Below are 16,964 nucleotides of genomic sequence, written 5' to 3'. Positions count from 1 at the left end.
GCATTGTTCTAATAATTTTACAATTTTACCAATAAGAACCCTGAAGCACAGCAAGGTTAAGTAACCTAACTTGGGCCACAGAAACTGTACAGAGAACTGGGATTTGAACCTAAGCAATATGATTCCAGGAAACCGTTCTTAATTACTACATACCATGTTGCAGTGATGGGGAAAAAATTAGACTAAAATGTGATAGATTTAAAAGCTATAATCCAATCTGATTGGATTATAATACCATTTATAATCAGAAAAGACAGAGATGAAGGTTTCAAAACTATGGGTGAGGAAGAAATCAAGAAATTCTATCTTGACCAAGAAAGTCTGAAATGACCATAAAATGTTTTAAGTGAAGGTTTCTAAGATACCAGTTACATCAGGAGGAACTTTTGGGAGATGTCAAAGCTATAGATTTGGGTCATCTGAGTAAGTAAAATAAGGTCTCTAAAGTATCTAGATGCAAAAAACTGGAAGCCCAGAAAAGAGCCTGAAGTATTCTAAAATTTATATGTAAAGGAGAAAGGGAGTTTATGAAGGAGACTGAGAAGAGACCATCAAAGAAGTAGGAGGAAAACCAAGAAAAGGATGCTATAATGCAAAAGTATTTAAAGAAAAACAGTTATAGTACATGTACTTCTGCTCAATGTTATGTGGCAGCCTGGATGGAGGTGAGTTTGAGAGAGAATAGTTGTAGTGTTAATTGCTCGTTTGTGTCCGACTCTTTGAGACGCTATAGACTACAGCCAACCAGGCTCCCCTGTCCATGGATATTTTCCAGGCAAAAATACTGGAGTGGGTAGCCATGCCCTCCTCCAGGGGATCTTCCTGACCCAGGATCAAACCCTGGTCTCCTGCATTGCAGGCAGATTCTTTACCATCTGAGCCACCAGGCAAACCCTGGGGGAGAATGGATACATGTGTATGTATGGCTGAGTCCCTTGCTGTTCACCTGAACCTATCACAACATTGTTAATCACCTATACCCCAATACAAAATAAAGACTTTTAATTAAAAAAACAAAAGGAAAAACAAAGTTGAGGAAATAAAAAGCTTAAAAACACCCCCAAAGTTGAGGAAATAGTCAATTTTAAGTAAAATAAGAACAGCAAAGTAACAATGGATTTGGCAACATAATTTGTTGACTCCAACAAGAGCAGTTTCAAGGAACTGCAGGGAAGGAAGCACACATGGAGTATGCTGAGGAAAGAATCCGATATAAAAATGTACAGATTCACTACAGGCAATTCTTTCCAGAATTTTGAATAGAATCCTATAAAAATGAGAAAACAGGCAGACAGAGATATAGAGTCAAAAAATTCCATAATACACCACAAAACACCAGAGCACATTCTGCTGATGGAAATGGTCCAGGGAGAGAAACTCAGTATAAGAAAGGGAAGGGATAACATACAATAGTAGAAAGGGGTGGGATCTAGAGTAAGAATGGAGAAGCTAACCTTAGATGGGAGCAACAACACATCTTCCATATTATAGGAGGGAAGGTAAGGTTAGGAATAAAAGCAGATAACTGAGCAAATTTTGTTGTGGGAAAAATGAGACAATTCTTATATGATAGTTTTTATTTCCTTAGAAAACCATGGGGCAAAATTATAAACTAAAAGCCTGATGGGATTAAGGAAGAAGAGAAATATCAATATGTATGTGTGTGTATATGTATCTCCTAACACTATAAAATAATTTTAATTTATAAAATATAAAGAAATTGAAGAGTTTTATACATTGCTAGTTACCATAATTACCAGTGGAGAAGACAATGGCAACCTACTCCAGTACTCTGGCCTGGAAAATCCCATGGATGGAGGAGCCTGATAGGCTTTAGTCCATGGGGTTGCGAAGAGTCAGACACGACTGAGCGACTTCACTTTCACTTTTCACTTTCATGCACTGGAGAAGGAAATGGCAATCCATTCCAGTGTTCTTGCCCAGAGAACCCCAGGGACAGCGGAGCCTGGTGGGCTGCTGTCTATGGGGTTGCACAGAGTCAGCACGACTGAAGTGACTTAGCAGGAGCAGCATAAGCAGAAACAAAAATGTTTCCTATAGATCAGCTTCAAATGTTTCAGTTCAGTTCAGTCCTGTCTAACTCACTGTGACACCGTGGATTGCAGCACAACAGGCTTCCATGTCCATCACCAACTCCTGGAGCCTACTCAAACTCGTGTCCATTGAGTCGATGATGCCATCCAACCATCTCACCCTCTGTCATCCGGTTCTCCTCCTGCCTCCAATCTTTCCCAGCATCAGGGTCTTTTCAAATGAGTCAGTTCTTCCCATCAGGTGGCCAAAGTATTGAAGTCTCAGCTTCAATATCAGTCCTTCCAATGAACACCCAGGACTGGTCTCCTTTAGGATGGACTGGTTGGATCTCCTTGCAGTCCAAGGGACTCTCAAGAGTCTTCTCCAACACCACAGTTCAAAAGCATCAATTCTTTAGCACTCAGCTTTCTTTATGGTCCAACTCTGACATCCATACATGACCACTGGAAAAACCATAGCCTTGACTAGAAGGAACTTTGTTGACAAAATAATGTCTCTGTTTTTTAATATGCTAAGTTGGTCATAACTTTTCTTCTACGGAGTAAACATCTTTTAATTTCAAATGTTTAAGGAACATATATAAAAGATAAATTTAGGGCTTCCCTGGTGGCTCAGATGGTAAAAAAAAAAAAAAAAAAAAGATAAATTTAATGATAAACTCCCCAGCTAATCAGGTGGTGAGATGTATTTCTTCTGTCCCTTCTAAAGCTGTGTTATATCCTTTTATGTAGTGCCTTACTGATACTTGTTTATAATTGGTCCTAAATTGTTTATCATGAAAACTAAGAAAATCAAGTACTATTTATTATTCACTAGCATAATTATATACAGATGGTTTCAGAAAATAGCAATTTTCTATAGTAATATTTATATCTGAACATACTCCTTTTAATACAAGACAACCACAGAAAGATTCATAGGACAGCAATATAGTACATACATCACAGGCTTCAGCAATTTGTGAACCGTGAACTTCCAGATGTTCAAGTTGGATTTAGAAAAGGCAGAGGAACCAGGGATCAAATTGCCAACATCCGCTGGATCATTGAAAAAGCAAGAATGTTCCAGAAAAACATCTATTTCTGCTTTAATGATTATGCCAAAGCCTTTGACTGCGTGAGTCACAATAAACTGTGGGAAATTCTGAAAGAGATGGGCATACCAGACCACCTGACCTGCCTCTTGAGAAACCTGTATGCAGGTCAGGAAGAAACAGTTAGAACTGGACATGGAACAACATACTGGTTCCAAATAGGAAAAGGAGTACGTCAAGGCTGTATATTGTCACCCTGCTTATTTAACTTATATGCAGAGTACTTCATGAGAAATGCTGGGCTGGAGGAAGCACAAGCTGGAATCAAGACTGCCAGGAGAAATCTCAATAACCTCAGATATGCAGATGACACCACCCTTATGGCAGAAAGTGAAGAACTAAAAAGCCTCTGGATGAAAGTGAAAGAGGAGAGTGAAAAAGTTGGCTTAAAGCTCAACATTCAGAAAACGAAGATCATGGCATCCGGTCCCATCACTTCATGGCAAATAGATGGGGAAACAGTGGAAACAGTGGCTGACTTTATTTTTTGGGGCTCCAAAATCACTGCAAATGGTGACTGCAGCCATGAAATTAAAAGATGCTTGCTCCTTGGAAGGAAAGTTATGACCAACCTAGACAGCATATTTTAAAGCAGAGACATTACTCTGCCAACAAAGGTCCATCTAGTCAAGACTATGGCTTTTCCAGTAGTCATGTATGGATGTGAGAGTTGGACCGTAAAGAAAGATGAGCACCGAAGAATTGATGCTTTTGAACTGTGGTGTTGGAGAAGACTCTTGAGAGTCCCTTGGACTGTAAGGAGATCCAACCAGTCCATCCTAAAAGAGATTAGTCCTGGGTGTTCATTGGAAGGACTGATGTTGAAGCTGAAACTTCAATACTTTGGCCACCTGATGGGAAGAACTGACTCATTTGAAAAGACCCTGATGCTGGGAAAGATTGAAGGCAGGAGGAGAAGGGGATGACAGCGGATGAGATGGTTGGATGGCATGAGTTTGTGTAAACTCCGAGAGGTGGTGATGGACAGGGATGTCTGGCGTGCTGCAGTCCATGGGACTGCAAAGAGTCAGACACGACTGAGCAACTGAACTGAACTGATATACCACATACAATTTCATTGTTATACTTCAAAAGCATCCTATTAAGCAACAAAAACAACATATTTAACTAATTAGCTGCTGAATATATTGTTTATTCACATACAACACATATTCAAAGTAGCCATTTTTTCCTTAAAATTACCTTAATAAGAAAATAAGAAAAAATTCTTAAGCATTAGAAGCATAATATTCGGAAGCTACTGGCTCAGAAAGTATGCAATAACAAAAATAGTGAAAACTACTTTGAGCACTTGGACTCATTCTTACTAAGCCATGTCAGTTTCTGTAAATCAAAAGCTTCATGTAGCCTGAAATCACACAAGATACTTTAAAACTAGCTCTCCTAATTCAATCTACCTGGGCACCACATATCAGCAATCAACAGCAACTATTCATTTCCACAATCACATGCACAGAACACTAGTAAAGAACTGCCCTAGATGCTTTAAATACATTATTTCAGAATTCATGTAATACAAATATTAAAATGCTTATTTACAAGTGGAAACATAGCAGCTCAGGCTGATTAAGTAACCTACTCAAGGCCTGGCTGACTCCAGAGCCCGTGCTCTCCCCTATACCAGTAGATCCCAATTTCTGTTGTGCGTCAGAGAGACCTGGAGAACTTGTGGAAAAAATAGAAGCATCCTTGGCCCCACTCTAAAAAATATAGCCCGGTCTGATGCTGACACAGGTGATTCCTAGATAACATCTTGCTGCTTAACAACAAGCAACAGGTTTTTCTTCGTCGTTTTGTTTTATAATAGAGTGTGTTGGGACAGGGAAAGGAAAGGATAGGAAACTCTACGGGTTCTTGGAGCATAAATTACTTGGGAAGTCAACCAGCTAAGAAGCTTTACTGTAAACTACAGCTGCTACTAGTGAAGCTGGATGCCCTAAGAGATGAAAGGTGGCCCTCAGCAAGGTAATGCAGAGGTAAGTCTACAGTGTAACTAAATAAGGTTGGTGAAGATGACAGCTTGGTAAGTTTCCACTGAAAGAAAAGAAATCTTAAGCCAATGGGCCCTATAAGGTGAGTAGAGGTTTCAGACAGTAAATTAAGAGACTCACCACTACAACTAAAGATCAAGTGATTAAATGATATAGGTTGTCCCCACTCCCATACTTAAGGGTTTCCAGAATTTGACAAAGGAGCCAGGTTCTCCTATTTCTCATTGAAAACTATAACTCTGTAAAAGTACATTTGACTTAAATTCTAAGGACAGTATTAGAATAACCCACAACCTAATTAACTTCTCTTGGGCACTTACAAGAAAAAAAATACCACTCAAACTAACAGTCTTCCGTAATACTGTCTAGAAGAAAGCTGAGTCAAGTAGGTATATAGAAGCTGGTATATAGAAGCTGAAAAATCCCCTTATCAAAAAATGATAAAATCCTGGTTATTGTTTCTCCTAATATAAAAACTCACTGCCATTTTTTTTTAACCTCTTTGGTCATGAAATCCTTCAGGAATTTGAAGAGAGCTAGAATCTGCTCTCAAGAAAAATGCACAAGCACTCAGAACTGTGTACGTGATTACAGAGGATCTGGGAAGCCATCCATGGTGCAAAGACCTCTAGGTCAAAATATTCTTTTTCCCTGAAATGTTCATAACATCTAATCAAGATTATAAAAGAGATATTATGTTTTCTTCCCTGAGTGAAACTCCTATACATTTAACACTTTTGTTGTGAAGTATCTAATTTATGAGGTTTGACTAAAAGTTAAGTTAGGTGATATAACTCCACAGAAAAGCAGAGAGTACCTAAGGAGAAGGTGGCACCATTCCAAGAGTTCAAGTGTGCTGACACAAGTAAGAGTTGTTATTACTCTGGGAGGAAATTTTAGGCAGTGGATCTCCAGAGTTATTTCAGTTGGCAGTATTAGAAGATTCAACCACAAAAAGTGAAGGGTAATTTACATTCGCTCTAGGGGCAACATTTAAGACTATATTACAAACAAGAGATACAGAAAGAACATGCGTCTTATAACATTAGTGTAACCTTGGATTGCTGAAAATTTCAACTTCAGATGTTTAAAATACCTCCCAGCTCAGTCGCAAGGAATCAACAAACAGTGCCTTGTTTTATTGACACAAAACTTCTATGGTGGATGTTGAGCCTAAATTTTGAAATTACTGCTGATTTCAGTGCTATTTATACAACTGCATACGTTGTTTACTTGTTCTCTTTGGAAATATCTTCTTATCTGACTATGTAGTAGTAGGGCTTTTAATAAAATAAGTTATAAATGGTTAAAGCAAGCATGTGTATGTGGAGGGGAATGTGAGGGTAGATAATATATTTCAAACCTTAGTTAATCTGAGTACACTGTTTTTGTTTAGTCCCTATGTTGTGTCTGACTCTTTGCGACCCCATGGACTGACTGTAGCTCCCCAGGCTTCTCTATGGGTTTTCCTAGTCAAGAATACTGTCGTGGGTTGCCATTGCCTTCTCTGAGGGATGTTCCCAACCCAGGGATTGAACTCACGTCTCCTGCATTGGCAGGCAGATTCTTTACTGATGAGCCACAAAGGAAACCCAATCAGAGTGTAGGTTCAAATTAATCTCTATAATAGATATGAGAGAAAAAAAGCTTTCTATTCTAGGTAAATACACAGCTTAACATGATAACATGGTAACATTTAATATCTTAGAGCAGATATTTACATCAAATCTGTTTTTAATTTCTTTAGAAGAAATACAAATCACTTCCACCTTTTTACCGAAATGGATTCTTCGCATACTATGGTTCACATTATAATATACAGCTGAATACAATATTTTACAGATACTTTTATTAAAGGAGAGGTATTTAACCATTAGGGCTTCCCTGGTAGCTCAGCTGGTAAAGAATTCACCTGCAATGCAAGAGACCTGGGTTCGATCCCTGGGTTAAGATTCCGTGGAGGAGGGCATGAGAACCTACTACAGTATTCTTGCCTGGAGAATCTTCATGGAGAGAGGAGCCTGGTGGGCTACAGTCTATGAGGTCACAAAGAGTCGGACACAACAGAGTGAGTAAGCACAGCACAGCATTTAACCACTTAAGCCCAAAGAAGTAAAGTGACTTGCCAGGGTCATAAACAAATTTACAATAGCTCTTAGAATCCAGGTTCTAGACTCTCCATCTTCTCTCTAAACCCATGTTTTTTCACTTTTTACCACTTATTTCAGAGATCTGACTAGAATATTATGCTGATTAAGAAGTAAATACTATATAACTGCCAAACAGAACTTCCAAGCTAATAAAGCACAGAAGCCTAGTGATCTATGATTCTGACCTTTCCCAAGAACCCTCAAGTCCGTGACATAAAATGAAATGTGACTGAGACTTTATGTGCAACAACACACGCTGTCAGACCAGTATGCAGAATCAAGTCAGGCAGAGCTGGAGAAGTGTCCAGGACCTGCTGTCACTGTCATCTACTCTGCCTCTCATAGCATGAATGAATCCTGCTCTACCAATCTGTAATTTTGTTTTTACTGGTAACTCTTCCAGTTTATTTCCTTCTGTTGAAGGACTGAATCTTCTTAGAGGTCTGTTGTTCTCTGCTCATTATTAGAGGATGGGAAGAAAAAATTATCAAGGGGTTGAACTGAGTTCTGAGAGGCTTTGCAGATCCTAAATCCACTAGTTGAGGCTCAGAAAAACAGCAAGCAAAAGACATTAGATGCCATAACTGCCTTTTTCACCTAAGAAGTCCAGACGTCCATGGGCAGGAAGGAAGCAGCTGTGGGCAGGAAGGAAGCAGCTGTGTGCAACAAGGAGCACTGTAGCCAGCCTCTTAATTTAGGTAGCCTTTCCTCCATCTCCATACACACTAGCCCAGAGCATGGACTTTAGTAGGGCTCTACTGGAGGCCCTTTCCACTTACTTTGCAACGCCATATCTATTATATGCTAGAGTTATTATCAGTTAAAACAGACTTTCCCATTTGCAAGGAGTTATGAAGGCAACCTGGACTCTGCTACTGCTAAATCACTTCAGTCGTGTCCAACTCTGTGTGACCCCATAGATGGCAGCCCACCAGGCTCCGCCATCCCTGGGATTCTCCAGGCAAGAATATTGGAGTGGGTTGCCATTTCCTTCTCCAATGCATGAAGTGAAAAGTGAAGTCGCTCAGTCGTGTCCGACTCTTCGCGACCCCATGGACTGCAGCCTACCAAGCTCCTCCATCCATGGGATTTTCCAGGCAAGAGTACTGGAGAGGGGTGCCATCACCTTCTCCGGACCTGGACTCTAAGGAAAAGTAAAATGACCAAATCTGCATTTAAAAAGGAGCTCTTACGTACTTTATTCGTGCATTGTTTCACTTATGAAAGCATGTACCAGTTCTATGATTTGAAAAATATCAAATAAAAGGGCTCCTGCCTTCAGTGTAGAGGAGAGCTTAGAGAACAGGCAAGATGCTAGCAGGGAGACTGGTCTGGAGAGTAATCAGTAACACAAGGGAGAAGTGAACAAAGGTTGAAAGGAGTTAACATCAAACAGAATAGAGAGCAGTAGAGAGACTCAAATATTAAAACAGTAACATCAATAAGACAAACATTGTAGGTCAGAGACAGAAAGGTAAACAGGAGGACCTTCAAATATGGGACTTAGGTGGAAATTAAAGAGGGACTTATAAACAGAAAAAAGAATGGGATAGAAAATTGTATATATTATATGAACACTGCATATATTACACGTATTACAAAAATATGCACAGGAAACTCATCAAAATGATAGCAGTGGTTGGCTTTACATGATAGGCCAATCATTTTTTATCCTCATTCTTTCTTACATCTTCTAAATTTACTAAGAATATGTACTTTCTGGTAAACTGTGTACATTTTTGAAGCACACACATCTCAAAACTTTAGCCTAATTAACAAAAATTCTACAGCTGTAAAACTCCCTTAAGAAAAACCGTTCAGATGGTGAACCATTCTGTTTCATAAACATATTATATGATCTATAACTAATTCTCATGTCTTTGTGAGATCTCACTGACAGTGAAATTGTAATTTGGAGCAATCATTCCAGTTGTGAATTGTTTCCTTTGTTCCAATTCTGCAAATTCACTAGCTAAGAGAGGTGACCGAGCTGAAAGCAGGCATCTTGCTGACAGTTATCAAACCATACAGTAAACACTGCAGACATTTACCAATTGCATGCCTCTGCCTCAGGGCTTTGCCACATACATCTGCAGGACTGACTCACTTCCAGTGTCATCTTCTCAATAAGACCTACTATGATTATTTTAAGAGTAACATGTCCGTCACCACCACCACTACAGGATTGCTGATCTTCTTTTACTTGTTTTGTTTTCAATATATTTATCACCTAATGTACAATTTATTTATTACATTTATTGTGTGTCTCACCTCCAAGAATGTAAGCTCCCGAGATTACACATGGAGTTTTATTGTTGCTGTTCTCAAATGTATCCCTATACCTAAATGGATCCCTGTACCAGAACAATGCCTAGCATATAGTGGATGCTTAACAAATATTTGTTGAATTAGTACTTGTATGAGTGAATAAAGGCATGAAAGAATACATGAAAAAAAGAATAAATAAATGACTACTGGGTTAAAAAGCACACTCAATTATCTTACAAATGAACATCAGTTGTTAGTACTCTTTATAAGTCACTGGTTCTCTGCTTCAACATTTGTAGAGACTAATTTAGCCTATGGGGTTCAACAAAGTTTACTCTTTGTATACAAGTCTATTAAAGTTTCTTTCAGATTCAATAAAAGAATTGTATATATCAAATAACTTCTCTAATTGGTTAAAAGTATAAAAATTAAATAGTATAAGCTTAACAATAAATGGCACAATAACATTTTATTTTTTGTAATCAGAGTTTTCAGACTGCCTCATTTAAAAATGTTCACTTATTACTGAGGACCACAGAGACAGTTTGCTTACACTTTCCCATTTAACCATGTTCATAGGTTGCTTGGTTTTTTGTGTTTTTTTTTTCTTTTTCAATCATTAGTTATGAATGCAAGAGAACGAGAAAAAGGACAAGAAGGCAAGAGCACACATACCACTTACCCCAATTTTAAGAGCAATTTCAACTACTTTTCACTCGACTGTGTCTCTAAGTCATAGCACCACCTTGTGTTTACTCTCCGGAAACGCTATGAGGGCAGACGGTGCAAAAAGGCTCTGTCGTTTAATTTTGTTTTAATGTTTAAGCAGCTGAAGAAAATGATGCTAAGCCTATGACTAAGTTGATAACAACACAGATCACACGCTGATAACGACACAGATCGCATGCTCAGTTTGGAAATACAAAAGTAAAAACTGAGAAATCAATGTGGCATTAGAAAAATAAACCACCTAAGTAAGTTTCAAACAAGAATACGCAAGGAAAAAAGAGGCAAAACCTAAATGTTACCAAAAGAGGAAAATAAATTGAAAAACATTTTACAACCTCATTATTAGACCATCTGCAAAATTTGACAAGAGTAAATTATCAAAGAAAACAAAGAGTTCACGTTTGAAAATCCAGGAGATGTAATTATAAGATTTTTTCATTACATAGCCTCTGCCCTTAATCCCTACAGACAGCATTATAACAAAGCCTTGGTATATTAACAACTCCCAGTAAATTACATACATCTGATTATGTGAGAGTGTGACAACACTTTTTCAGTGTTTTATAACTTAGGGAGATTTCTTTAGTGACTAATGCTGCTGCTTCTATGTTTACAATAACACCGGGCGCAAGCTCAGTCGCTCAGTTGTGTCGACTCTTTGCAACCACATGGACCCACCAGGCTCCCCTGTCTGTGGGGATTCTCCAGGCAAGAATACTGGAGTAGACTGCCACACCCCCCTCCAGGGGATCTTCCCAATCCAGGAATCAAATCCAGGTTTCCCCCAACTGCAGGTGGATTCATTACTGTCTGAGCCACCATGAAGTTCAACACCAACATTACTTACACCAATATAGGCTTTCCGGATATCCTAGGGTGTCTCAGCACTTCTGACATTGTCTCTTTTGTTTCCTCCATTCTTTCTTCATCACTTGAATCCACAACAAATATTACCCCATAGGACTCAGCATAGTAATTCTTCCAGATTCCTCGAATTCTTTTTCCACCTCCCAAGTCAAAGATGGTGACTTCAAACTTTCCTTGTCTAAGGTCAATTTTGGAAAATCCAACAGTAGGAGCTACATCTTCAGGATATTCTGTTTCAAATGATATAAAGAAAAAGAATCTTGAGACTTCAAATTAATAACATTAATTTAACTTCACAACTTAAAATGGCATAAGTGTATTATTATTCATCATATATTAGTACTAAATAGAATGTTTATTATTTGTTTACATAATAAGCATTACATCTAAGCAAACTGGTCTGGAGGAAAGGTAGATACTATAAAATATCCAACTAGAATTTATACTCCTTGCAGACAGGGCTTTTTGTTTGCTTGTTTGTTGTTATTGCTATAACCCCAGGTCCTATTAATGCCTACAATATAACAGGTACTTAGTAAGTATTTGTAGAATGAATAAACAAATGAACCTTTGCCTAAGGTTACAGATTCTCCAAGTTACAAAAAATAAAAATTTCAACTTTCAACACCACGGCCATCCCCAGGGACCATTACAACCCATGTAGAGTTATAAAGAAAAACTAAACATTTAAAGAATAGTTTAAAACAACCAAACAATGGGAGAAGCTATGAAGAGCATGGCAGAAAGCAAAGAAGAACCAAAGAGCCTCTGGATGAAAGTGAGAGGAGTGTGAAAAAGCTGGCTTGAAATTCAACATTCAAAAAACTAAAATCATGGCATCCGGTCCCATCACTTCATGGCAAATAGATGGGAAAACAACGGAAACAGTGACAAACTATTTTCTTGGGCTCCAAAATCACTGCAGACGGTGACTGCAGCCACAAAATTAAGACGCTTGCTCCTTGGAAGGAAAAACTATGACAAACCTAGCGTTTGTGTGTTAAGTCACTTCAGTCATGTCTGACTCTCTGCGATCCCATGGACTGTAACTCGCCAGGCTCCTCTATCCATGACAAACTTAAGACATCTTATTAAAAAGAAGATATCACTTTGACCACAAAGGTCCATATAGTCAAAGCTATGATTTTTACAGTAGTCATGTATGGAGGTGAGAGTTGGACCATAAAGAAAGGTGAGCACTAAAGAACTGATGCTTTGGAACTGAGGTGTTGGAGAAGACTCTTGAGAGTCCCTTGGTCTGCAAGGAGACCAGACCAGTCCATCCTAAAGGAAATAAACCCTGATCATTCATTGGGAGGACTGATGCTGAAGCAGAAGCTCCAATACTTTAGCTACCTGATGCAAACAGACAACTCAGGGGAGAGCACCCTGATGCTGGAAAAGATTGAGGGCAGGAGGAGAAGGGGGCAACAGAGGATGAGATAGTTGGATGGCATCACTGACTCAATGGACATGAGTTTGAGCAAACTGTGGGAGATAGTGAAGGACAGGAAAGCCTGGCATGCTGCAGTTGATGGGGTCACAAAGAGTTAGACACAACTTTAGCAACTGACAACAATGAACAGTATGGGACCATTCTTTTTTAATTAACTGAATAAAAGCTATAATTGGAATAAAGAAACTTTCAAGGACAGCTTGTAAATGTAAAGAGTAGATTTTATTTTTTTATATAAGAAAAGAATACAGGATATTTTCATAAATTATAATTAAATTGCTTTGCACGTCTGCATATGACAGCACAAAGAAGTACAGGATATATACAATTATAACTGCCAAGGAATGGTAATGACAGTAAGAGATTAAAAAGATCACTAGGTTCAAGCCTTGACCTAGGAGGTGAAACCTAGACCTTAAAGCTAGGTTGAATTTAAACAGTCAGATCGGTGATCTAAGTAACGGAAATGGAAAAGGCAAGATGTATAAACAAGTTAAACATTGTAGTTGGAGCAGATCTTTAATACTGAATGTACACTGAAGAGGGTTCTGAAGACAGAGAACTGGGAGCCACGGAAGGCATTTCAGCAGACCAATAACATAATTGAGATGACTAAAAAGGAAAAAGGAAAGAGAAGTCGCTCAGTCGTGTCCAACTCTTTGCGACCCCATGGACTATAGCCTACGAGGCTCCTCCATCCATGGGATTTTCCAGGCAAGAGTACTGGAGTGGGGTGCCATTTCCTTCTCCAGGGGATCTTCCAAACCCAGGATCGACCCTGGGTTTCCCGCACTGCAGCAGACTCTTTACCCTCTAAGCCATGAGATGACTAAAGTAGTCCTTTACTGAGATTCATCTTTGCAAAAGTCTCTAGAACTGACTGAAAATGAGACTGACAGTCACTTTTTAGAGAGGTAGGAAAACAAAACAAAAATAGAAGCATGGCAAGAGAGAACGCATGAGCAATTAACAGATGCAAGTGACTCAGTGGTTACAGAGAAGAGTTCAGACTTCATGTCTGTCTCCTCCATTGGCTCACCACTGTGGTTGTTATTCTTTAGTTGCTAAGCTGTATCCAACTCTTTGTGACCCCAAGGCCTACAGCCTGCCAGGGCTCCACTGTCCATGAGATGTCTCAGGCAAGAATACTGGAGTGGGTTACCATTTCCTTCTCCACATCATCATGGAATTCACAACAAATATTACTCCCCTGAACTTTGTTTATAAAGTCAATACAGTGACCACAAACTACATGAGGATTTCAAAGTTAAATAAAACTTAAATAAAAAGTTCAGTTCCTCAGTTGTACTAGCTACATTTAAAGTACTCAAGAGTCACATGAGACTGGTGGCCCACCCTACTGAACAGAGCCAATGTAGAACATGTCCATCATTGCAAACAGCTCTACTGAACAACACTGGTTTAGAGGGTATTATTATTCCCACATTCAGCAAAACATTTGCTACTACAAAAATAAATTTGAAAGGCATTTGCTTTTAGGCTTAGACATGACTGAGAAACAGACTTGCAATGTACCACTGCCTCTCAGCAAGCATCTTACTACAGTTTAGACAGCTCCCTAGAAAGTTAATTAAGACAATCACAAGTCACATTTTTCAAAGACCTGCCTTATCTAGAGGGAGAAAAAAAGCAAGTTTAGAAACAATATAAGCAGACATATATGCCAAAAACAGAATTATACTAGACATTTAAAAATATGGATCTAGTCCAGACCAGAACTGGTTTCACAGTTAAAACAGACAGCTATCTTTAAGTACAAATTGAAAGGTACTCCCCCAGCCCCACCCCAAAATTATCAGTGAAAATAAGTCAACTGTCCTGAGGAAGAAATAAGAGAAATAACATATTCAGAATACCTACACAGTACCAGAACCTTGTTAGGTATTAAAATGTAAAGATGAATAAAATAGGGTTGCTACCCTCAAAGAATATCCAGTACACTTCAGAGAGACATAATATTAATGGAAATAACACAAGAACCTATATGTTCTGTAAATAAGTCTGGAGGGAACAGTGTGAAGGTGTAATAAACTACCTGGTTATGTCCTAGCCAAATTCACCTGCTGAAACCCTAATCCCCAATGGTGATGGTATAAGGACTGGTGGGGTCTTTGGGAATTAATCAGGTTTCAGTTCAGTTGCTCAGTTGTGTCCGACTCTTTGTGACCCCATGTACTGCAGCATGCCAGGCTTCCCTGTCCATCACCAATTCATGGGACCTACTCAAAGTTATGTCCATTGAGTCGGTGATGCCATCCAGCCATCTCATCCTCTGTCGTCCCCTCTCATTCTGCCTTCAACCTTTCCCAGCATCAGGGTCTTTTCCAATGAGTTAGTTCTTCACGTCAGGTGCCCATGTTTCAGCTTCAGCACCAGTCCTTCCAATGAATATTCAGGACTGACTTCCTTTAGGATTGACTGGCTGGATCTCCTTAAACTCCAAGGGACTCTCAAGAGTCTACTCCAACACCACAGTTCAAAAGCATCAATTCTTTGGTGCTCAGCTTTCTTTATGGTCCAGCTCTCACATCCATACATGACTACTGGAAAAATCATAGCCTTGACTAGACAGACCTTTGTTAACAAAGTAATGTCTCTACTTTTAATATGCTGTCTAGGTTGGTCATTGGAGAAGGCAATGGCAACCCACTCCAGTACTCTGGCCTGGCAAATCCCATGGATGGAGGAGCCTGGTAGGCTGCAGTCCATGAGGTCGCTAGGAGTTGGACACCACTAAGTGACTTCCCTTTCACTTTTCACTTTTATGCATTGGAGAAGGAAATGGCAACCCACTCCAGTGTTCTTGCCTGGAGAATCCCAGGGACGGGGGAGCCTGGTGGAGTGCTGTCTCTGGGGTCGCACAGAGTCGGACAAGACTGAAGCAACTTGGCAGCAGCAGCAGCAGGTTGGTCATAACTTTCCTTCCAAGGAGTAAGCGTCTTTTAATTTCATGGCTGTAATCACCATCTGCAGCGATTTCGGAGCCCCCAAAAAATAAAGTGTGCCACTGTTTCCACTGTTTCCCCATCTATTTGCCATGAAATTCTGGGACTGGGTGCCATGATCTTAGTTTTCTGAATGCTGACCTTTAAGCCAACTTTTTCACTCTCCTCTTTCACTTTCATCAAGAGGTGCTTTAGTTCTTCTTCACTTTCTGCCATAAGGATGGTGTCATCTGCATATCTGAGGTTATTGATATTTCTCCCAGCAATCTTGATTCCAACTTGTGCTTCATCCAGCCTGGCATTTCGCATGATGTACTCTGCATATAAGTTAAATAAGCAGGGTGACAATATACAGCCTTGACGTTCTGCTTTCCCAATTTGGAACCAGTCTGTTGTTCCATGTCCAGTTCTAACTGTTGCTTCTTGACCTGCAAACAGATTTTCTCAGGTCAGGTGGTCTGGTATTCCCATCTCTTGAAGAAGTTTCCACAGTTTGTTATGATCCACACAGTCAAAGGCTTTGGCATAGTCAATAAAACAGAAGTAGATGTTTTTCTGGAACTCTCTTGCTTTTTCAATGATCCAGCAGATGTTGGCAATTTCATCTCTGGTTTAGGTTTAGATGAGATCAAAAGGATGGAGCCCCCATGATGGAATTAGTGCCCTTATAAGAAGAGACACAAGAGAGCTTGTTTCCTCTCTCTCTTTGCACCACATGAAGATACAAGTGAGAAGATGGTTGTATACCAAGAAGAGGGCCTTCACTAAGTATCTGACCACATAAGCACCCTGACCTCAGACTCCAGAACTGTGAGAAATACCTGTTGTTTAAGCCATCATGCCTATGGTATTCTGTTATAACACCCCAAATAAGTGCATTCAAGAGCAAAAAGATAAGGAGGGGCCGAAGGCAATGGCACCCCACTCCAGTACTCTTGCCTGGAAAATCCCATGGATGGAGGAGCCTGGTGGGCTGCAGTCCATGGGGTCGCTAACAGTCGAATACAACTGAGCGACTTCACTTTCACCTTTCACTTTCATGCGTTGGAGAAGGAAATGGCAACCCACTCCAGTGTTCTTGCCTGGAGAATCCCGGGACAGGGGAGCCTGGTAGGCTGCCGTCTATGGGGTCGCACAGAGTCAGACACGACTAAAGTGACTTAGCAGCAGCAGCAATAAGCTGTGGCCTAGAAAGGCTTCAGAGAGAAAGTGAAATAGGACTGAAGTCTTAGAAGATAAATAAATTATAATAAAGAAGGGAGGAGAACATTCCAGACAGGAGAGCAATGTAAGCACAGATAAAATAATGGCAATATTCCCAGGAGGCCAATTCATATTAAGTAATTTTTTCAAGGTTCTATGGTAGAC

At 39.6% G+C, this 16,964-nt stretch overlaps 1 protein-coding gene across 5 annotated transcripts in view; it reads right to left on the bottom strand.

Moving 5' to 3' along the window:
- The window catches only part of ARL13B (ARF like GTPase 13B), a 73,538-nt gene that overhangs the window by 34,719 nt on the left and 21,855 nt on the right, over positions 1-16,964 (bottom strand). For 4 of the 5 annotated variants that reach the window (XM_070786736.1, XM_070786726.1, XM_019966092.2 and 1 more), the window contains exon 3: positions 11,155-11,404. The exons of the other annotated variant lie outside the window; for it this stretch is intronic. In XM_070786736.1, coding sequence (XP_070642837.1) covers positions 11,155-11,404 — 250 coding nt within the window. The remainder of the gene's footprint in view (positions 1-11,154; positions 11,405-16,964) is intronic. 5 annotated transcript variants of the gene reach the window in all.

The sequence above is a fragment of the Bos indicus genome, chromosome 1, assembly GCF_029378745.1.
Source record: "Bos indicus isolate NIAB-ARS_2022 breed Sahiwal x Tharparkar chromosome 1, NIAB-ARS_B.indTharparkar_mat_pri_1.0, whole genome shotgun sequence".
Lineage (NCBI taxonomy): Eukaryota > Metazoa > Chordata > Mammalia > Artiodactyla > Bovidae > Bos > Bos indicus.
This window is presented reverse-complemented; position numbering and strand designations above follow the sequence as displayed.